This window comes from Gymnogyps californianus, chromosome Z (assembly GCF_018139145.2).
Source record: "Gymnogyps californianus isolate 813 chromosome Z, ASM1813914v2, whole genome shotgun sequence".
Classification (NCBI taxonomy): Eukaryota; Metazoa; Chordata; class Aves; order Accipitriformes; family Cathartidae; genus Gymnogyps; species Gymnogyps californianus.
This window is the reverse complement of record NC_059500.1, coordinates 34,573,845-34,598,641: the sequence shown is the minus strand read 5'-3', so window position 1 is coordinate 34,598,641 and position 24,797 is coordinate 34,573,845. Positions and strand designations below refer to the sequence as shown.

Here is a 24,797-nt window from a genome sequence, read left to right as displayed (position 1 = left end):
ATATATACCATGATATACAATTGAAAGAGTATAGCAAAGTAAAACATAACAAGAACTAGTGAGGCTGGGCAGGTTGGGGCTGGAGCAGATGAAATTGTCTCTGGCCAAGTAGTTTAGTGTCAACATCACCACCAGACGACCATAAAAGAATTCCAGCTTCACTCAGCGTGTAGAGACAAATGATATGGCACTAACAACCAAACATCCTCCCACTGTTTGGTTTTTGCTTTTGTTTTGTTTTGGTTTTTTAAATATTTTGTGCTCCATCTCCCTCTTCTTGCTTTAACATATTCAAACCCTGTTATGAATGGCTTTAGTTTTGAAGTCTACTTATTAGTTATTTGCTTTACATTACAGTTGCTTCCTTAGAGTGTGGGACTAAGACATGCTGTTGAGCAATTTGCTTTAAGTAAAAAGGGGTTAAAGGCAATGCAGGTGAAAAACACTGTGCAAGCAGGAATGTTGTAAATAAATAAAAGCGTATTTTAGATTATCTGGGTGAACTTCAAAAAGTGGACAGTAAACCAAGTTTTTATTCCATGTAGCTATAATATTCTATAACAAAATACTGAGCATTTACAACACCTTTTCAACAATTCTGAAACATGAAAATTAAATTGCTGCAACGCAGCATTATTTATCTTTAATTTCCTTAAGAGCTAATAACACTTTCTAAGTATTGCTGACAGTCCAGCTTCTTGAGAAGGAAAGTAATGTATGCAGTTGTTTAGAGGTCAATACCACAACCTTGTGGATTGACACAGAACCCTGAATAAACTTGAAAGTGTGTGGATATTCACATTAGCTATAAAAGAGAGCTGACACATCGTAATTTCTATTAGCAGCCACCTTCTTTGTAGTTTTTGATCTTGTAGTCCTCCAGACTCATCCATGGTTTGGGATCCCTGCTCTGCATTACTTTCAGCTTAAGAGAGGGCCAGACATAAACATCTGAAGACTATGCCTAACTTTTCTTTTTTTTAAGTACTATACTTCAGTCTATCCTTGATTTTTCAAAGATATACTGTCTGCTTCTAATTACAGTATTTTTTTATGTGATTTACTTACTGTCTTGAAATTCTGCACATTTTCTACTCAAGAAACTGAAAGTGTAATGGCAAACAAATGCTGAAAACAGTTGGCCAAATGCTGTTTCAAAGAAAAGACTTTTCTTGGAGAGAAGGTATACATGGTGCATGGCACACATTATTAGGATTTCAATCCTCTACTCTGTCAACACTATTGTGCTGGAGCCAATCAATTATTCTCATTCAAAGAACAGATCACAGCAGTGTTTGAAAATCTCATGTTCATTCTGCATCAGAAAATCTATTTACTTTTTATTATATGTTATTAGTAGTATAAAACAATGAACAATGAAAAGATACAAGACTTCTTCACACATTTGGCTTTATGTTCTCCCAGTGCCTGGCTTGGTTTAATGATGTTACTCTAGATAACTGATCATAATTTGGATATTTATTTTGAAGAACACTAAATGAATCTAAACACTATAAGAATTTACAGTTCATTTACTTACTAAAAATATAAATTTTATTTCACAGATTTTTTAAAAATCAGGCTCTTCTATGAAATAATGTGTGTCTTAATGGAAGATAAATTAGGTAATTCCTTAAGTTTAAAATTGAAACAATTTGCAATAATTTTGCAACAATTAAATTTAAAAATATTCATGCATTCTTATCTTAAATGTCTTATTATCTTAAAAAAAGTAGATTTGAAGTTCTTGTGAGGAACTGTATAATTCTAAGAAGTATAGCTTTTTAAAGTTCCCAGTGCTCAAAGTAATCAAACAGCTACTGGTTTCCTGAGAATTTGAAATAAACAGACTTACCTGCTCCTCTGGTATGATTAAAATCACCTTTAATAACTTTGCATGACTTTCCATTACCATTGCATACACCGCAATGATCTTCACGAGCCAGAGATCCTAAAATGCCATCACAGCCGAATTTCTGTGGAAGAAAATAAAGCTATTGAGACACAGACCATGTTTTTCATAAAGCTGCCTTTAGTAGTGGGCACCTCACCCTTTTGCAAGACAGCCTAACAAACATGATCTAGCCCTGCTCAGAATGAGGGTTGCACTAGTTCATCTGCAGAGATCCCTTCCATAGTAATTTTTTCTATGATTTTATGTAGACTGTTACATTCACTCTTCCTATATGGTTGGCTAACTCTACCAGCTGCTCTCCAAGAGGAACACAACTGCGTTCCCACCTCCCCTGGGACCTCTGGCACTTCTGAGCCACTATGCAACACACACCCCACAGGCCCTCCTGCTCACCGACTGCAATGTGTGCAACTGTACTGCTTTCTACTTAAAAGACGGGAGGTTCTTTGCCACACCCACAATGGTAAAGTGCTGTCTAACATCAGCCTAATGTCTTATTCTGAATAGGATGTGAACACATCTGGAATACGTAAATGTAACTTGTATTTGTGTTTTGCTAAAAAGCATTCAGTTTAAAACAAATTAAGTTTACTCAAGCACCTCCACATTACTATGTTAGACACATTTCTATCAATAAATATCAGTGGTAGTTTGACAATAGGAATATAGTTAATAACATGCTGGCCTGATATGAAATAAAAGCCTTTTAAAGTTTAGAGAAGTCATCACAGGGCAATCTTGTGCAATGTATAAATGCATCTGATAAAACCAATTAAACTCCAAGACTGTTTGATAAATAATAAAGATAAAAGCTAGGTTAAAGAGAAAATAAAGGATTCCTTTAAGAACGAAACCACAGTCTGTCAAGGAGCCACTCATTTCCAAGCACATTAAGATTGTTACTTCACTTTATGCACAGAATTTTTATTAGAGTTCTTCTACCTAAAAAAGCAATACAGATTTCAAAATACTGATTACAGCATAAGCATTCAAAGAGCTGTATATCCAAAATGGCACATCTACAAGATACAAATACCTAACTCTACAGCTGTAGTCCCCAAAGTTCTTCCTTGTCTAAGACGACAGCGTAAAACGTGGAAGACCTTACAAATTAGACTTTCAAATCTGATTAGCACCTATCTCTCTGACCATTGATATGCCAAGAAGCTAACTCAGTCTTAATCAGGTGGGTTTCATTTAAGGCTTTTTTTTGGTCTTTATTTGTCAGTTGTGAAAAGTGATTGATACAACAAACAACATTTTTTCACCAAAAATGGGCTATATATCATCTTTGTGATTAAACCTGTCATTGTTACATGGTGAACTAAAGCCCCAATTCAGCAAAGTATTTAAGAGTATTCTTGTTGCACGCACTCAGTCACTCGAGAAAGGATAACTATACGTACATATATGCATTTGTATGCATATATACATGCATACATGCATCTATAAGATAATTTGTCTAAGTTATCACAGTATCTAGCAATGCTGTTTCTGTGTTAAAGGTTGATTTTTCTACTGAATTCAGTGTGTGCAATGAGAAGTGGGCAAAGAAAAAAAACAGCCCTGTGGGATTTTTATATAGAAGAGTTTCCATATGAGGCACTATAAAAGCAACAAAAGAACTTCTATGAACCAAATGAATTCTGATGATCAGGAATAGCATAAGCACTCAGCTTTAATTATATGTTATTATGCTCTTTTGGTCTTGGTTTATTTAGATGTAAAACTTTGTACTGTTGAAAAAGGCAGACTTAGACATACATACGTACACCCCATGGCAAAATTTCCCAACCTGTTGGAAGCTGAGGCTTCCCTTAGCAGATTAAATCAGTTATACTAATTTTCCACTCTGCAGCAGTTTGTTATAAGCATCCTTATCATCACAGATACACATTCCACAAGCTAAACCTTCAGCTGCTTCACATACAGTGTTGCACTGAATAAAATTAGCTTAAAATATTTTAACATGATACAAAAAGAGCCATTCAGTCTTGGTCATGCATATTGCAACATGCTATCAGAGAAATAACACATATGCGTACAAATGTATGCGTTTGCATAGGTGTGCCTGTGTATCCAGGTTCGAAACAAGTAATTCATACCTGGCATCTACCATCTGCACAAACATCTAACCCATGCTGGCCACAAGAAGTCCCATCCATCACCTTTTCTGTTAGAAGAACGGGTTGATCCTTTCCAGCCGGTGAACAGAATAAGGCACATGGCTTTTCTGTAGTAGCAATTGACAGAAAAAAACACCAAATTGGTAAAAGGTCAAGTAACAAATACAGAATTATTATCAACATTATTTTTAAAACTGATATTTGCTTATCTGTGTGTCACGAATCTACATTAGCATAACAAGTTATCTTAGATAAAGTGCAAACAAAAAGATTTTGATGCTTTTCTCAGCTGTCTGAAAAAATCAAGTTCTTTTTCCTGCTAGAGCGTACTGGTGCTATAAACTTGGCCTACACAGTACTCATGTCATGTTCATTGTTGCAATTAAGAATATGCACATTACAGCTGTTGGAATATTTTGGTTGTAATCTATACTTTCATTCTACTATATTTTTGGCAGATCATAAATATTGGTTAAAAAAGAAACTTAACACTTTCCAGATTTTCGAACTATGCAGGTCAAAGAGAAAAAAATTAAGTAACTGAGACACCCTGGGAAGAAAAATATACGGATTTACAAAGTCCACATTAAAAAAAAAAAGACAAAAAACTGAACACATTCTTTCTAAGATCTTTACCAAGGTCAGGCAATTTTCTACTATATTTCTAAAACATTCTGCAAATCATTTCTAATTTTGAAAGGGAATAAAAAAGTAATAATATCCTATGTATCCATGTATTCCTAATGGTCATCATTTATAAATAATGAAGTTGGCTTCACCACTGCCAAAGTAATACCAAATAAAATAAACTAAGTCTCCTCTCAGTGGTCAGCTGAGTACAAAATGACATGATTTTTTCATATCTTTATTCACAAGTGTACTGACTCAGAACTTCTTCCTAAATCTGTTGCAGATTTTTGAAAGGATAAAGTCAGTCCTGAATCTGAAACTGATTTCACTTGGACACAATCTACGCCACTGTGACTTCATATGACTTCTAGATTCCTGGAGTGCGTTTTTATTAGTAAATTAAACAGTTCCAGGAAACGTTCATGGGCACTGGAATTCTACTGTCTATACAGCTGAACTGTAAAACAGTCTATGCCACATTTTTTTGCATGTGCTAACTAGCACTAGCTCGGTCTAGACTGGAAATTGCCACCTGCAAAGGACCATTTCCAAAAAGCAGTTTGGATGTCACCATCCTTTTTAGAGTGCAAAAGAGTTGAAAAGTACAGACACAGGACTTCTATGCCAGCTGACTTACACACCAGAGAGTGATCTGAGCACATTTAATTTACTAAAATTGACACAGCATCTGGGTATCTCTAGGGAACTGGTACAAACAGATGTGATCTCTTTTGCCAACATGTGAAGCCAGTCAGACACAAGCCATCTCCAGCTGAGAAGCGTGAGTCTCTGCCTGAGTTTGTGCCCTCTGCATTCCTGTTATACTCCTTAAATAGTACTCCCAAAGTTCCCTGGGAGCTTTAAGCATGTATCAGCATTTTTTAAAGGAATACAAGATTAACAACCTAAACATTATTTTAAGGACACTGAACTCAAAGAGACAGTAACTCAACACCACCAGACAACTTCAACAGACTATAGGGGACCTCATTCAAATACAGTAACTATTTTGGACGTGGTGCACAATTAGTGTCTACTAAAGGCTAAGAGTGCAAATAATTAAGGATTTGGGAACAATGTATTTCTGTAATACTGGAACTCTTTAGCTGGTGTCCACTTTTATGTCTCCTGAGGGACACCTCAAGACAACAGGATCTCTCAGAACAAAGTTAGATGAAAGCAACCATCCATACTCCTCAACATGGACAGGAGAGTGTCAAGATTTTTCATCAGATGACTGAATTATTCAAAGTCAGGCTGAAACCTTTTGATCTCTTAGGATATAAATCATGTGTTCCTGTGCTAAAATGAAATTTACTAAACCAAACCAAAACTACTTCACTAGATAAGCACCTATAAAATATCTGGAGAGAGTTCTCCTTACTATGAAATGAGCTAACGTACAAGCCTAATGAAAACAGTCTCACAGGTTTTCACTTTGGCACTTTGAGAAAAGGCTTAGAAGAAAAAACCGCCCTTGTTTAGCCAGGCATATATTAAAATAAGTTCTTGATAATAAACACATTTTTCAGGATTCAGCAAAACAGTTCTCTTAAAATCTATGCTTTCTAATGGTTTCTGATAATTTCAAGAGTTAAATATAAATGGCAATAATGAACTACTTAAAATGTGGTAACACATACTTACAGTACTTCTGTGTCATTCCAGGCTCTTCTTTATCACCAGTTGCTATGATTTTGTTAATTTCTCAAATTAACTGTTTTCATAACTGAAGTCTTTCAGTTGTTTTCTTGTTCTCTTTTTTTTTTTTAAATGAAATAAATTACGTCATAACAATTTAGAGAAAATTCAGTGGAATGGCAGCTATTGTTCACATTCCTAGCAAGAACTTGGGTAGAACGTTTTGTTTTCTAGTTGCTGATATTTTACACCAACATTATCTTTGCAGCTACTGTAAGTTCGATCTTACTCCTACTTACTTAGGAGCATGCTCCTAATGATATGGAATCTAAGCAAGTTTGTTACACTGAAGCATGCATGCAGTATGCCAGGACTTTGCACGCAGTAGCTGTCAGGATTTAGAGAAATCTTATCTAAGTTTGCAGTACGCATTACATATGGATTTCTGCCAAAATCAAACACTGGTATGTGAAATATCCAAGTGTTAAGCTAAAAGTGCTCTCTCCTTCCTTAAAAATAGAAGCTCAAATTATCCGTATTGTCTTTTTGGCTTTGTAGGTAGAAGTATAACTGATATATGTGTGCTTAATGATGTAGCATTCCTCTAGAAAGCTGTATTTCTGAGTCACTTCATACTACATTTCCAGTTAAACAGGACTAAACTGATACTGAATTTCATTTCAAATGTAGTCATTACGTATCAAGAAGGACAAATTCAATAGGAATATAAGACAAAAGATTCCACAGCATGTGAAAATACCACCAGATCTTGTCTATGAAATAAAAATGACCTACCAAAAATCTTGGGCTTGGGGTTTGTTTGTTTGTTTGCTTTAGTTTTTACCATATCTTTCTTAATCAACAACAATACCAACAAGCTGTAAGCCATATGAGCAGATGATAAGAACGTGGGAGATGGTTTGTACTTACCATCATCAATGACAGCCTGCCACTGGTGCACGTGCTTCTGATACGAAGATCTGACACTGAAAGCTTGGCACTGCCAGTCCCTGAAGGCAGGCACACCAGCAGGACAAGAAGGATTTTCACATACTCTATATTGCATCGTGAGACCGTGACACTCTCCTTCAAGGCCTGAACTAGAAAAGATGGCATAAATATCATGCTTTATTGTTGGTAATGTTTTGTCAAACTTACAGCACAGTTTATTTATGCTATACACAAATTAAATTTAAATAGCAGATTTTTTGTTGACACATAACATTAAGAAATCACCCACAAAAAATCAAAGTCACAGAACAAAACGTGTTTGCCTTCTGTGTGTGCTGGTTACATTACATATAAAGAGTCATGGGTGCTAAACCATAATTTACGCTTGGCCCCAAAGAAGCACTAGGACTAGTAGGAGCGTTCAGTAAGGAGAACCTCAACTGCAGTTTTGGTATAGTTCAGGTGATTTTTCTCTAGCTGGACTGAGCCAAAGGTGCCACTGAAAGGCAGTAACACTTGCAAATTTGCTACCTCTCCTTTTTTACACGTGTGGTGTTGCGAAGGTCAGACAATATGCTTTGTTTCTTTTTGGTCACTCCAGTTGTGCTTGCAGGTCCTAATGAACAAATGCAAAAGAACAGTGAACTGCAGAAACTGGAGCTAGTTAGTTGGAACCTTGCCTGGAAAAATGCATGAATGAAAGTGAAATTAAGACATTCCTAAATTCTAGAAATAGCTTTTAGGCATACAGCTGGAAGTGGCGTTTAGATGGCAGGAAATACGAAAGCATTCTGCATATCTAAGGCTTCTGTTAAACTACCATGCTTTTGTATAGTGATATCCAAGTTTTCCTCACATTTCTTTATGCAAACTTCTCTTTTTTAATCCCTCTGTCTTTCCTGTCACATCATTTTTTGCCCCAAATCTGTTATATTGTCTTTCACCTTTCTTCATTTCCCCCTTTTGTTCTAATATTTTCCTAAATCATCTACTCTACTCTGCCCTGCCCTGCTCTGCCCTACCCTACCCTACTGTGGTCTAGTCTAGTCTAGTCTTCTCTACACTTGTCTTCATTGCTCAGCTCTGCTCTATTCCTACTTCTCTTCCTATTTATCCTTTTTCTCTTGGTGCATAAATGACCAATGAGAGATATGGTACTGAATAATTAAAAGGAAAGTATCTTTTAGCTTACCACTGAGATATGGTGAAACAGACCCCATTCAAGTCAATGGTAAAACTCCCTTTATCCCCAATGGCACAAGGTTTTCATTTTCACAAGATATGGAATTTAAATGTTGTCTCCAGATAGTCTATCTAAATGTCTGTGAAACTGGTAGAAAGATCTCTTTGTAAAAGTTGCAATTCCATGGCTCTCCAAATGATACAGAAGTCAATTTTCTCCAGCAAACAACTGAAAGACTAGAACTACACACTGACACTCTGCAAGTCAAAAATTACGAATTTAATTTTCGGTTGCTTCTTCAGGTGAAGCTTAAAAAGAAAAGTTGTATTCTCCCATTAATGTTATCTAAGCTTATGACAGAAGCAGAAAAGAGGAAAAATAGTGTTACCATGCAATAAAAAACCTGAAATACCTATTCTCCTAAGTGTTTTTCAGTATTCTTAAAAAATGAATTGCTTATGTATAGGACAACTGTATCTTATTGGGTTTCTGTACTCATAAAATTTAAATTCTGTTCGGAAATTCTGATGAACAGCAATGGAAACCTGAACTTGTTTTTACCCAGGGCATTTGCGTTGTCGACTGCTGATTCCAGTGTTGCAAGTACGGCTACAAGTGCTCCACGCGCTCCACTCCCCCTCCATATGCTCCGCAAAAGAGGTCCGATTGATACACTCTCCAGCCTTACACCACTAGGTGAAAATTCAGCTCTTAGGTAAATAAATCAAGGCATATGCAAAACAATTCACGGCTCCACAAGCACACGGGAAGCACAACATAAACATTTTGTTCAATACATAGTTTTCATATGAGTCAGATATATTTTTTCCTATTGTTCCCCGTACCTTTTTTCCCTGTCCTAGTAAATACAACAGCCAGAGACCTTACTCTGGCTCAGTGGCCAAGGCTTGTCCACAAGCTCGAGCACAAGTTCATTCCCAATAAAGGATGCCTCCTGGAATAGCCTGCTGGAAATGGTCCCCAGACCATGCTGTTCCCTTCATTTCAGCCTGGGCACTGTCTAGGAAAGCACTTTTGGGTCCAGCCCAAACCTACTACAGGGATCATCCTCCAGCTGAACTGTACAGATGATCACAGCACAACATTCAGGGCTGTTCTCAGGACTTGTTTGGTTCACTATTATGGTTCCCACATAACTAGCAGGAACTGCATTGTCACTGATTATCCAGTGACAATTTCAATAGAAGGATACATTACAAGTAATGGAGAAAATGAGATTTTATTCACAACTTGTATTCAAAGAGAGAATGGAAGCCTCAATAAGCTAGTGTTGAGAAAGTCAAGAGATTTTCTGGCATTTATTTAAATAATAATAATCACCTCAATAATCTTGTATGCATATATCATTTCCCAGGACAACTGCAATTTCTCACTCAAAAACTATCTGATCACTATTGTTATGCTCTGTAACCTACGTCCATATCTGGTATAAATCATCATAACTCTGCAGAAGCTAGTACTTTATCAACTTATACCAGCTGAATATCTGTCCCATGTATTACGAAATTTCAGCAATTGCAAAGCAATAAGACTACAAGTAGACAATGAACACTTAATGTCATTAGTATCAGTAATTTAATTCTCTTTGCACTCTGAATTATTGGTGAATTACTGTTATCAATGGACAAAGTTCATGAAGAAGTCTCATATTTTGAGCAAAACAAAACATGTCACTAATGCAGTCATTAAAGGCCTTTGTCACTTCTAGAATACGCTTCTGTTACTTGCAGCGTCTGTGCTAAATCCTTGTCTGGTGATCTTAAACTTCACCTGCAGTTTCAAACTGGTCTTCACTGATCAATAGATCTTAATGTTCTCTCTTAAGTCATGGCATTACAATGATGGCATAATTATACCACCTTTGAAAAGTCTTCACATAGGATGGCTCCATCATTATATTGGATTTGCAATCAGAAACTACAAGTTTTGTAATGCTCTTGGATGTTTCAGACCAAAAATGCTCATATTTATTTAAAGATATTCCTTCAGATATAATAGGCAAAATGGATTTTTCTCTAGAGATGGCATCTGCCTTATATAGAGTCTGAGGGATGCTTATAAATCCTTAACTTAAAAAAAAAAACAAGTTGGACAGGCTATGCAAATGACATTTCCATCATTTATAAGATCATAAGATCCATCTCTACAATATAAGTAAAACACAACAAAGCCAGTGATTTGTGTAATCTGAAGCTCATCTTGGACAGATAATAAACTAAACAAGAAGAATAATCCCTTCTAATCCTCTGAGATGTTTCAGTGATGTCTGCTTAGTTTTTTACTGCTAGACATAAATAAGGTATCTCTGTAGCCTGGCACAAGGCTCAATGAGTCATTCTAATTAGAAACAGTACTTTGTCTTACCCTGACTAATTATTTACTCCCTACTAGCTAAGCTCTCCAATAAAGAGAACAGTGTCACCTTCCTCACTGGACTTTCCCAGGACCCATGTCACTACCATATCATAATGCTCCCACAAGTAAGAAGTTAGAATGAGTCCTCTGCAATGAGTTGCTATTATCACCTTTTGCAAGTCAGACATTAATATGCAAAACGCACACTAATTTTGGGTGCCCAGTTCATGATGGCGATGGTTTCATAATGAAAAATTCTGGGTAGTCTTAATAAGAGGTGCTGCTTTCTTATTCCGTACCATGGGCACGCCAGTCTCAATGTAAAGAATGTGACATCGAACAAAAGGCATGTCCCTGACTTTCCAGGTATCAACTTAAGACAGAATATCAACTACACACATTTATCAGAATCAAAAGATCGCAGCAAATGTCATTATTTTAGAGATATGAAAGTGTATAAAGTCTGTTTTTCTTTTAGCATGTAAAATGATATTATCTGAACATTTTATCTTACTCAGTTGATTGATTTGTTTACTTTTTTAGGGAGATGATGACAGTCCTGGTGAATGTAATATGATTCAAAGAGCAAATCACTCCTGTGGGAGACTGCTGTCAGCACAATATCATGAAAATCCCAAGATATATGCATGCTCCTGCTCTGTTATCTATTTGAGGTTTATTTATCTTCATTTACAGTTATATACAGACACGACAGAGTTTATTCAAACAGCAAAGCTCTTGAAGGACATTTAAAGTAAGTCTGACTTCAGGTGGCCATTTAATTTGTCTTTGATGGCATAATTTTAATGACATTTATCACTCTTTTACATGCACTGACACTATAAATATTCCTTTACAAAGCTTATCCTGAAAAGTTTTGTCATAAATCTGTATCAATTCCTTTGATGAGACTATTTCTAAATCTTAAATCATAGCTGAGAACTTTGTATCTTTGAAAGCTTATGTTTCTGTTTACAGTAAGCAGTGCAACAATGGCATTCCATTCATAAACAGGATATAAAACCAGAACAAATTTGAAATAAAACAGTGTAAGGATTAAAACATCTGTGGCTTTGGCTAACTTTTTTTAAAATTCAGTGTTTTTAGGGAAATGTACTTTTTTATCATATCTACATTATATAATATATAACATATAATATATTCAACTATATATGTATGATTTTTATGATAATTGAGGTAAGCAGGAGCTTTAAACAAGTGCAAAGACCTATTCAGCTTGTTTTCTTTACTGTTAGGTGTTCAATATAATTTATATTGCTTTTCCACCAGAAACATACCTTTCCAGTGTCACAGTCTGTTCCATCCATTGGTGGATCCAGTTTAGTTTTGCATTCCTTCTCACTTTCCACCTTACACCACAACCCGGTGCAAATGACATGCTGAAAACCAAACACACAGGTAAGCACAAAATCTTATGCAAAATTACTTTCTGCATGCAATCCACTAATGTTGTCATAAAGTTACCAGTTTGATGGTACTGAAGTATGTTTAAAGACAGGTTAAACATGCACAAAAACCAAAGTGGGCAGATTCTGCTTAGACTTTTACTAATCACAAACACATGGAACAAGTCAAGCTGGTGTGTTGACAGAGAGGGGGATGAACCCTTTAAGTCTAACCCTAGGGGTCATGGTCTTTGCATATGGCAGATCTGACAAAGCACATAGGAACAACTTTGCCCCATGATATGGCCACTGCGCAGATACACTCCCCCAGAGACTGGAAGAGGTATGAGCTTTCTGGGAATTATTTCTAAAATTAATTCATATTTTTACTCCTTTTATTTAGTGCTCATTCATTTTATGTGAAAGGGAGAAAAATAGCACTGTCACTAGCAACAAAAACCAAGGTTTTAAAATGAGTCCATTTCTATACAGAGGGACTAATGAGTCTTTGTGCAGCTACACAGAACTACATTCACAAGAGTTTTGTAAAAATGTGTTTGTAAGAAACGTTGAGGCTTCTCTAGCACTTCCAAATCCCCCTTGTTCATACCTTCCCAATGATTGCTGCTAACTTATGCTCTTCCAATGATTCATAATTCCTCTAGAATTCATTCATTCCTCTAGAAATATGTCAAAAAAGCAACCAAACCTGCTATCCACAAAGAAGACACAATGTAAACTGACAAATCAGGATGAAATATTTTTGCTGGGAAGAAGAAGGGAAGGGAGATGAGAGGGGTACTAGTGAGTAGTGAATTTTCGAGATGGAAAGAAAAGCTGCTTATTCTGTCCCTCTTAAGCACCAGAACAAGATAGTTTTACCTTCTTCAAAAGAAAATACAGCCTTGAAGTATGCTGGCTCACATATCCCCAAATTTCCTTCGCAGCTTTGCCTATTTTCCTCTAAAAAGTCCTCCTTCTCTCATGGTTTTCAGTCATGACTTCATTCTCTTTGCTGTCTTGTTCCCCCCTTACTGGTAAACTGGGTGAAAGTGAACAGAGGGCATGTGGGGCTCAGCTGTGGCCTGAATGTTATTGCATGTGCAGACTGATTCCCCCTAAGTATGTATAGTACTCCCAAAGAGGGGCAAGAAGGATCAGGAGAGGGTGACGGGTTGCAGGGATGATAAAAGATAAAGATCAGCTGTTTTTTTGAAACCAGGGTTGCCAGAAGACATGCTGTTTCTGACTGAAATGATTTGTTACATTGGTAAACCCAGTAAGAGTCTCTGTGCCTTTTACACTACATGTGAAAAATGTATGATAAATCTTACGCTACCTTGAAAAAAGTCTTACGGCACAGGAAACATAATTCAACGAAAGATTGTGTCTGAACCAAGGAACAGGACAGTTCCTGTGGGAGTCTTGCATGTAAAAATGTCTGTAACATCAGCTTTCAAAAAAAGTCAAAGATTGTAGAGGTCTGAAGCATTGCACAGAAACAAAAGACAGGATGGCAGCAGTGAGACTCACTCCTGATTCATCCTGTAACAGTTTTGTGCTGAAGCTGAACTAAGAAGACAACAGTCTGCCTATGCATATCCTAAAATACAGCTACAGAAGTCCTATCCTGTTCCTGGATAATTTTAACAAGCATTTTTCAAATATGAAACTGTAATTTCTGTTCTTGTTCAAGGGAGAAAGAACATTTATTCTTTTAAAACTTTTTTAAACATGCACTTTAAGATACAACTTGACAGCCGAGAACTAAACTTAGCAAGAAGACTTCTGGGCCAGTTTTGGAAGACAATGTAGATGAGACAGAGTATCAGATGTTCATGACAAAGTGCTTCTATACAAACTATGAAATGACAGACTATACTGTTGGAACAACTCCACAAAAACATATGCTAATTTAATGTTCCTAATACAAATAATTTTTTTTCATATTCCTAAATCTTCATTTGTCAATGACTACATTTGAGGAAAAGTCATCCAGGTTTTCAAAAAATAAAGTCAAATTTTCCTTTATGTCATCACATTTTAAAGTCTGTTATCCTTTTTTTTTTTCCCTAAACACTTTGATCTTGTGCTCAATTTCACTTGCATATGACTGCAGAATGACTGACAACAAATCTACAGTTCCTTACAAATCCGGAAACAATTATTCTAAACTTAGGAAGACATGATGTCAGATTTACAAGGATTTGGGTACCTGAACACACAGATGCACTTGAGCTGTGTAAAGTAAATCAAGTAAATCAAATCAAGATGCTTGACTTGCTAATGTGCGTTGTATACATATGAATGTTTCTGCAAATACTTGTATACCACCTCCTTATGAACCATGAACCTAACTTCCCCAGCTAGAAACATCTTTGAGCCTTAAGTGAATTGTATTCTAAAAACACTCACTTCTCTTCACCAATTTTTAAAATAAGCATTCAGTATTACTATAACATTTCATCCTAGACTTTGAGAGTCCCCAAACCCAAGAAAATGGACATACAGAATTACTAAAATTGGAAGATGACTTCTAAGTTTTTTTCTGGGCTTTCCATTTCAGTCGAATCACAAATAGACTCTTTTGTTACTCTTCAGATTGTACTTCTGCTGCAGAAGTAAAAGAAATGGAGATTACTGTTACCATTTAACTTTTGACATTTGGGGATTTCTGCATGTGGCTGGGGAAAAACCATGATGCACAACTTGTTTTTTTCATTAGCAACCCGCAATGCTGCAGATCAGGACTGATTTGAAAACTAACAAATCTGGAGGCCAGTGTCAATATTACAGTCACTCCAAAATCAGAACACAGACTTCTAAACCTGAAATTTACAGAAATTTCTCTGGGGAGAAAGTTTCATTCAGTCAAAATCAGGATAGCTAAGTTAACGTTCACAGAGGTTTACTAGTTATCTATCATAAGCACAGTTCAACAGCCATTACAGTTTTTTAGACTAGCCAAGGGAAGTAAGAGTTATTAGAGATTATAAACTTATGCTTGTGATATTAGTCTATTCACAATCTGTAAAATATTTCATTGTGTGTACACTGGAAAACAAAATATTGCCAATCACACACAAAGGATTTTTTTCTGAAAGAATGTGTTAATCGTGAGGTTTTAACAGCAAAAGCTTGTAAAATACAACATGAAAGTCACAATGTACTACAGAAATAGCAGAGGTCATTCCAGCTTTTTGGAGGTTGTTTTGAATGAAAAGAGTGAGGCAGGTCTGTGTGCATCAGAGGGATGCATTTCCAGTCATATAAGCAGCTGGAAAGAAGGTCCAGTTGAGAGCAAAGACCAGAGACAAAAAGAGCATTTCAGAACTGTATCTGTGCAAAGTCAAGATTGTTTAAAGTGTGCTGGTGGAGATGACGACAGATATTTCACCAGGGCTATAATATTTCCATGACTTTCATTCTTTTCATTGTGATCTTTCCCTGAAATGCCTTAAAAATCACCATGAAATACAACTAGTCTCATACTTCTTTGCAAAGATCACAGCTGTGTTATGACAAGAATTGTTTTAGTGGAACTGACTAGATAGCATTCGCATCCTGGACTTTAATCTTAAAAGCCAACATTTAATAGTTCAACAATTATATTAAATTGTCAAGTTCTACAATCACGTTTAATCATCAGGAACTACTTTTGGGCCATGATCTCACTATCTGTTATGTGAAACAATGTTAGGGTCTAATTGATTCTTGTGTGAGACACCATGGGCATAAAAGCAAACTTGGCTCCCTTACAAGATAAGCATGGTGACACGGTATAAATCTTGTATTTGGAGATCCACTCACACTTTTCTCAGGCTCTATAAATTTTGCTTAGGGTATGAAAAAAAAGTCTTTGAAATAAAGATGAAAAGGAAAAAATAAAGTCTGGACACCATTCATGAAAGAGGAGTGGGAGGGGCTCACTTAGGAAGATATGGGAGTAGGCCCTCAATGGTCCCTTCAGTCTTTTGCTTTAGCCATTAAATGATAAAAAGGAATTCCTGATAGCAAGGGAAAATCATTGGCATCTGCAGTGTTTCTCAGAGGTTGCCATGTAATGTGACCGTAAATTATCCTAAAGTGCTGCTCAGTAATAACATTTGTACAGAATTACATCTCAGTAGAAATGCATTACTGATTGTACCACTGATATTTGTAGATTATTTTTAGATCATTAAGAAAATTATTTTCCATCATTACTCAATTGTTTTCTTAGTTGAATAGCTGTTATATATGAAACACACTTGCTTAATGTAAAAGACTGCATGGAAGTCTGGTCATCAAATTATCTTCCAGTCACAAAAAATGTAAGACTCTGACATAGTTCATAATTTATCTTTTACATAGTCACACTGAAGTGCATGAACTCTTCAGCAAGTAGAATGTATCCAAGAAATCCTGGGCTATAAATTGTTGGATTTACTGAAGTTTAAATGAACCTTCAAGGAGTATGTTTCTCTCTCATTTCCTGGCTTGTGGACAACAACTGTAACCACAGTCAACTGCCAGTTATTGGCAGAGTAGGAGAGAGTATACAGAGATAAAAGAAAGTAGTTAGGATTTCTTGGAAAATTCAGTGGTTGCCAATGTATAATAAAATAATTATTTTAATAAATTAATACTGTAACTAATGAAATATTGTATTCAATTTAAAAGAGTCTTCTAAATGTTGACTTCTCTAATGGCAGCCACAATAATCTGCACAGTCAACACAGTGAACTTTGAATCGCCTTCATAATATGTAAAATGCAACTATTTGGTAGGTTAAAGTCAACATATTTGTTATTTCCATCTAACATCCTCGTATTTCAGAGGGAGATGATAAAATTAGCTACTGACTAACAGCACTTCGCAGTTAGACTATGTTGGTGTTGCACAGTCCATGTACTAGAACTTATGAAGGATTTCTGGAAAGTTTATGTAGCTTGGTTCTAGCCTATCTAAATTGCAGTATCTTTTTTTTTTCTTTCTCTTCATACATAGAAGAAACATACATAAGAGCAGGACAGCTTTCTTAATCTTTGGGCTGTGCTCTATCCATTGCTCTGAGTTTCCTCTTCTCCGTACAAATCTTATTTAATTGGACTAGGATACTGTAAACTTCCCTAACAGAAGAGCTAAATTTAAGACCCACAGCAGGGAACATAAGAAGGAGATCTGAATCTAGTGCCTAAGCTTGCTGTAACTAGCTCTTCAGACCTACCTACAGTCTGAGGATCAAATTTCTTGGATTTTTTTGTTGAGGGGGAAGTGAAAGTGTAAATTTTGCTTCCAGACAAAAGAACGCAGAGGAAAACCAGCAAGGTAACTTTACGGAGGTTGGCAGTAGAGGTTTGGAGAACTTCTCTTCAGCCTCAGTGCCCTCACCAGATTTTCTCAATTCTGTCCTTAGTGTCTTTTATTAATTTTTATGTAATTTCTAATAGGTCCAAAGCTCTTAAAGATGCATTACAATAATTTTGTGGTTCAGTATTTGCTTATATTATTTCCAGTTCAGGGTTTGCAGAGGATTTTAGTGAAACTGCAGAAAGTTCTTCCCCTTGCTCTCTTCTCAGAAACTGTTATCAAGTTCTCTTTTCTTACTGTTAAGACCATAAGGTTATCAAGCAACAGACTTGGTTTATGAAGAAAACTGAAAATTAAATTGCAGTTTGTCAGAAAAAAAGAATAGTTGAAAAGACCACTGGCCTTTTGTATTGTCTTGCATCATTACCAGGTCCTTTCTTCAAAGCAAGCCCACTTATCTTTCGATTTACGTTACAATGGTAACTTAATACTAATATTTAATAGGAATTTTCCTAAACTAACCACTTTAATATAAAGTAATGATCCAGTAAGTGGAAAAAGAAGAAGGATTATAAGTGATTTAGCTGAAATGTGTCCTCTTACGTACAAAATGCCAGAAGAGGAGAAAATGATTGAAAATTATTAGAAATGGACAATTAGGTACCAGCACCCAGAGCCTAAGTACTCTCTGTGCAAACAGTTGAACACTACCAGGGTAGCATTAACTGAATTTAATTTAACTTAACTTCCCAACATTTCTAAAATAATAATGAAAATCAAAGAAACCTTGGAGTCAGGACCCCAAGAGAAGAATATTCACTGCATCTGTGAATGAAACACAACAGGCATGGGACCACTTGGCTATCTGAATTTAAATGCCTGAATTAGAACTAAACACAAGGGTATTAAAGGAGGGGAAGTGCCCAGAGAAATGAAAAGCATATAAAGGTATTATGCAATAGCAAGTCTCCAGGTTTTACTATCTTTTCAATTACTTTGGAAATTCTTTTACCTGGTAAGGAAGACCTAAAAGAAATAACAGGCTAACGCTGTACCATTTTCTTGTTCAAAATAGGTTTCTAGAGAATGAGAAACAAAAATCACATCTTTTAATTGAAAACGAAGTACTAAAAAAACAAGAAATACATTGTAATTCATGAAAAAATCCCTTGGAAGTAACTAAGAACATTTGTAGAACCGTTACATTGAGTTCTACTGCTCATCTCTCAGAGTGAAAATGTTTTCAATAAGACAGTTAAAATAATAACCAGTAACCAACAGCTCCTTGGTTTTTTTCAGGTATGCCACTCTCAGCATGCGGTAGTCATACATGTATTGCAATGTTTCCTTTGAGAATCTTTAGGATAAAGATTACTCTCACTGAAACTCACTAAAGAAAGAGTACTATGTCCAAGCTGAAAAGATGAAGAGAACTGAAGAACTAAAGGATTAAGGAATTATGCTTCCATATTAAATACTCCTGACCTTTCCAGGCTATCTGTCTGCTCTGACTCTGATGAAATTTTATTTCACAGTTCCTCCTAGCCCCTGTTCTATCAACCCATACTCCATGCTCTTTATACATTTGTAGTATCATCTACCCATCTTGCCTTGGTTACCTTCTCAAGGGCATCCAACATGTTTAGTACCTGTCCTGTTGATGTTAAAGCAGCACAATTTTTCTCTGTTAAAACCAGTCTTAAAATGCTTCTTCAATCACGTCTACTAGTATTAGGCCATAAAATTATGAAGACCTCTTCAATTTTGTTAATCTCTTTTCAAGGTTAATACATAGGACACTGTTTCATGCAATGGCATGAAGCAATGTCAGCAAACTCACTCAAGTACTGGAACTCTTATTGCCATAGCACTGCACAGCTCTGCTTGGGCTCACAGGGGACTGCTGGGAGGTAGGGTATATTCAGTGGTACAGAGAGCCCAGCTAACACCACTATTCTCCCTTGGAGCATGCACAGGCACAGCGTACTCTACTGAAGGTCAGATATGGAGGTTCAATACACAAAACAATGAAACAGAACCTACACGTGAAATCTGGTCCCAGCACGGCAATTCCATTCACTGCAACGAGGTGACTTCACACTATGACATTTTCTATTTCTAAAGTACAACGAACATATCAGGGGTATGATATGATACAACATGATTCAGAATGTTTGGAGACCCAAAGCAAGCCTTACAAGATAAACAAATGAAAACGTTCATATTAACTTGGGAAAGCAAAGTGTAAACTTCTTGTGTCAAAGGTGCTATGTTCTCTTTCTCTTAAACACATGCACAAAAATACCTCTCACAGAAAAATGAGTTGGTAGGTGTATTTTCTGAAGTATACACACATACTTACCTGCATTTCTTGGCAAAAGGAAGCGGTTGGTCCAAAAAGAATCTGACACTGTTCATCTGCAGTGTACGTCATTCCTGGGAGCTTGGAGGGAATAATCACAGAATTGAGGCTCTGAGGATTCGTCTGTAGCAGACAGTTACTGGCCTTTGACCTGGCAATATGCAGAGATTCATACGCTGAGCAATTCTAAAGAGTCTGATTGTCATCCTGACTTAAACATGCACTTGACATTAGAAAAATGTGGACTCTTAAGATTTATTTGTCAGCATTGGGCTGTCATTCAGAGAAATGACTCCGTATAAATTAATATGGCTTATTTGATATAAGTTAACCGTGTGTTCTGATGTTGCCCATTTGCAGAAGGACAATATAATTTATCAGCTATAGTAGGAATTTCAGGAAACTGTGGGACAACATTTTAGTGTAAAATTTACTTAACTGATTAAGGTTTGGATACAGATTTAAACAATTATTAAAAAGTAGACAATTTGTAATGCATAGGCAGCTGTGTAGCTTAGTTTTCACATCTAGCAGGACTTCAAATTAATCACTTCAGATTATATATAAATATATATATATTTAAAAATACGTACATTTCTGAACTGATAGCCAGAAATTTAACTTATCTCAAAAACTGAAGAAAAAAAATCTGAAAATATTTACACTTGTTAAAGCACCAAGTAATGGTTTTGATTTCTGTCTAGATTCAGTACAAATGTGTCAGACTGACACATCTAACTTATACTAACTATTCCAGTGTCATAAAGCAGACCTTTTGAGGACTGCTTAACTGTCACAAGTAAATTCTCAACAGATATATTTATAAATTTAATAAAGGAACAGAGCTTTAGGGAACAGATCCTATTTAAGAGATATAGAGTGAAACAATGTTTTAATGTGGTTTCTAGGTATACTAGTCTCTATTAAATACCTCACAGTAAATTTCTATTTAAAAAATTAACATAATGTAATTATACTGCATAGTTTGATATTGAATGGCACAACATAGATCAGAGAATCTACACAATGTTCATAGGTCATTCACTGTCCAACATTCTTCAATACATAGCATATTAACATATTTTAAACATATTTACATATATAAAAATGTACATAAAATATATATAACACATGAAAATATAAAAATACAAATAATTGCTGAAAAAATATTTTAATCAATCTGTCAAATATTATATAGTTCATGACGATTTAAATTATTTTGATGGATTATGCAAACACAAATCTCCCACAGAAGTGGTAAAAAATATTGAAAACTTGTTATTTCGGGATATTTATTGCAACTATTTGTAAATGACATACAGTAAGAGTTCTTTTTCTTGAATTATATACCTGAGAAATCTTTCCAGATCTTCCCTGCTGCACCGAGACCATGAAACATCCCCAAGATTCTGTCCTTTTATCCACTCCCCAGACATGATATGGATACCATCTGCACAGGATGGGTGGTCATTGTCGTGGTTTATCCCCATGCTGAATTTTGAAGTTATTAAAAATAAACCAAAGCACAACAAAATAACAAGTTGTTTTCAAAATGTTTATAAGATAAAACTCTTGCAAGAGGCTATGAAAAACTCATGTATATTACATGTAGGAAATCTCTTTTGATTTTTTTCCATGATACCTTTCACAGGAGTACATGGAACCATGTGTGAAGGCCAATTCTATACTGAAAGGTGAAAGTGAAGCCTCATTCATTTGATGAGAAATATTATATTCTAATCAATATATACTTTGGACAACTTTCTGAATGTTCAGAACTGCACAATGACTGGATGTTTAATGAACTGTACTTCTCTCGCTAATGGGCAACAACAATACTGGAAATTTACTTCTTGAGATCACTGAATTGTTCAATATTTTGGCAGTGATTCTATCTTAATTCCATAGGGAACTGGTTTGTTGAAATTTATAGAATAGTAAAATGCTTACTAGTTTAATGTATAATTATTGTATCTAAAGAAAAATCACCTAAACATGTTTTCAGTGTTTACTGTTAGAGATAACACTGATGAAGCAATTCAATGGATTTTGATTTTAAAGACTCAGCATCCATATGCATCCCAGTGAGTTCTCACATAGAGCACTGCAATGAAAATTTCTACTAAAAATCTGCTTGAAGCTGCTACTTCAACTGAAGTGAAAACTCACTGTCACTCTCAGTCACAACCAGTAAACAGAAAGGAAAAAGATAGACTTAAATAAAAACAAAGCTTTCAAAATTAGCTAAGTGGATACATGCTTGACTGGCATTAAGACAAATAAATGAAATATACTCTCAGCTGCTTTTGAAGATTTGTAAATGAGCATGGGACTACTCTCCAGAGCATTGGATTCAAAGTGGTGCTGGAATTTTGCAGCCCTAGTCTGCCCTGCAGAAAAGCAAAACTTTAGAGTCAATAAAGCTTTACACTTTGTATCAATTGCTTCAGTCAAAGAGCAGTCAAATCGCTTAGAGACTGCAAAGATGGGAGAAGTTTGCCACTTCTGTAGAAAAACTAGAGTACATCATGCTTCTCCATATTTCACCACACTGCAGTGCCAAAGGGCAAAAAAGGCCTGTCACCTATCACTGAAAATGCCAGCTCACTTTTCTTCTCCACTCTATCCCACAACCCCCTCATGACGAGATCAAATTTTATTTAGTTTTGCAAGCTGCATTACCTTGTGTTTACTAATGAAATGAATTTAAATGCCATGTAGGCCTTTATCTTGCCTATCAACCAGAGTGCTCAGTCTCTTCCAGTGATGTGCACACCCCACAATCTGGAGCACTGGAACAGCTGCCTCTGCATGAATTGCATAATTTTGTTAGTTGTAAACATTGTAACTGAGGTAAACAAATCTGTCTGACTCTTATCATAGCTTCTGTCTTTTCCTGAACTGCCTGAATGCGACAAAACAACTACACGAAAGTGCCTTTACATTCTTCTTAGATGCCTCACATGCAGAATTTGAGATGTCCTTATCTCCAGAGTTATGTCCATAAGAACTATGGAAGAAGACACAGAAAATCTAATGACACTTTACTTTGCTGACTACACAAGAAATAGATTTTGCTTAGAGCTCTTCAAGTTATATACTTCCTTACTGCAAAAATACTCATTTATCAGTATCATATATACACTATGATTTGAAATAAAGCATTTATAACATACAAGTACACAAAATCTTGTTGACAGAATTTATTATAGAATTGATGGCTCCCATTTATGCAGAGTGGGAATTAACACATTTATAAGTTATTTAAAACATTTTTAAAAATTAAAAATGAAAAAAAAAAAAAACCCAACCTTAATTTCTGATTACTATTATTTCCCATCCACTCTGAAGAGCAATTCTTGAAGTCAGACTTCGTCATAAACTAGTCTGTAAAATCACCCAGAAAAATGTGTGCTGAGCTGAACCAAGATCTTTGCTGTTTCAAAAAACAATTCCACTAGCCACCATTACATACAAACATCAGTGTTACCTTTGGTAAAAACTGTTGTACTTACAACTGTGTATATCAGCAACATTAAGCACTAATAAAAAAATCTAATTCCAACCGTCTTCCAATACTTCAGCTGCTATACTTTTGTAACACTTCTCCTATTCTGCTTTGACATTCAAATGTAGTTCAAAGTATCTGCACTAATACAATAGGATTCATTCTTCAATACGCTTCCACGTCCAAATTAAGTACACGTAACAAAATATCCAGCAAGTAGTGAAGACTGGTATCAAAGCCTTTGACTATCAGAATGAATAGCTACTTCAAAAAGGAAGTGCAGGTCATTATGTTAACAGCAACTAATTGAATGACAAGCCAATATGTGAGGAGTATGCTAACGTAGCAACAGAACCTGCTCAAACATTCTCAGAAATCTTTTCCTCAATACATACTGTTGATGTCTTCTATAGCACGGTAATGACTGCATACTTTTATCTGACCTAGTATCAATTACAAGACCATGTAAAAGTAGATATGCAGTAGTACTGACTTCTGATTTCTTTCACCACATCACATTATGTGTGTGGTGAAAGAAAGAAGCTGAACAGTCATTGCTACCTTCCCATCCAGCAAGAGAGTATGTAATGTAACCATGTGTATCTACTTCTTCATTAACAATCAAGGATATAACAATATTTGATGCTCACACTGGTGGTCATGGTATTCTCTAGTCTTCCTTGCTGTGCTGTCTACATGAGACAACTACATCCTTTCACTAAAACAAAGGCACTGCAGAAACTGCATCTGTGTAAGGTGCTTTTCTGTACTCTTCCTATAGAATTTATTATGCTAGCATTGGGCACGTTGCCCTCTCTGTCCATAAGCTCCTCTCTCCCACAGCTGTGATCATTCAATCTCATGCAAGAGTAAAGCAACACCATGTGCGTGTGGGAGGAAAACAAGGGAGTTTGGAGTAAGAGGAGAACTTTATAACTGTCTGAAAAAACATAATTAACAAAGAAGACAGTGCTGTACTTTAACAAGTAGTAGATCATATCTATATGGAAATAAATCAAATTCTGTTTTAAGAACAGAAGCATTATTTTTTCACTGACACATAAAAATGCTCCAGCCATTCTGGTTAAAGACTATGTACAGCAGATATACTATGAAAGTAGGAAGCATCCTATGGAATGCATTCCCTAACTAAAATATTAGCAATATTTCAACTCACACTATGCAACTAAACAATATTTTAATAACCTCAGTTTAAAAGTATTTTGACAAAGAGCCTTGGTCAAATAAGCTCCACTAACATTATACATGGTTGTCAAGTCAACTGAAAAAATATTTTTATCTAATAAAACCTCTAAAACTTATTTAAAAAACACTGCCAGATTTTTTTTGTGATATCATGCAGAAAGTTGGAACAATCTCTGCTAAATTTTGAAGATGATCCCTGTT

At 35.8% G+C, this 24,797-nt stretch overlaps 1 protein-coding gene across 1 annotated transcript in view; it reads right to left on the bottom strand.

Moving 5' to 3' along the window:
• The window catches only part of ADAMTS19 (ADAM metallopeptidase with thrombospondin type 1 motif 19), a 150,703-nt gene that overhangs the window by 38,053 nt on the left and 87,853 nt on the right, over positions 1–24,797 (bottom strand). Inside the window, exons 9-15 of the mRNA XM_050913100.1 lie at positions 21,233–21,373; positions 19,883–20,033; positions 12,121–12,222; positions 9,008–9,138; positions 7,243–7,412; positions 4,021–4,148; positions 1,856–1,976 (exon numbers count right to left, since the gene is read on the bottom strand). Coding sequence (XP_050769057.1) covers positions 1,856–1,976; positions 4,021–4,148; positions 7,243–7,412; positions 9,008–9,138; positions 12,121–12,222; positions 19,883–20,033; positions 21,233–21,373 — 944 coding nt within the window. The remainder of the gene's footprint in view (positions 1–1,855; positions 1,977–4,020; positions 4,149–7,242; positions 7,413–9,007; positions 9,139–12,120; positions 12,223–19,882; positions 20,034–21,232; positions 21,374–24,797) is intronic.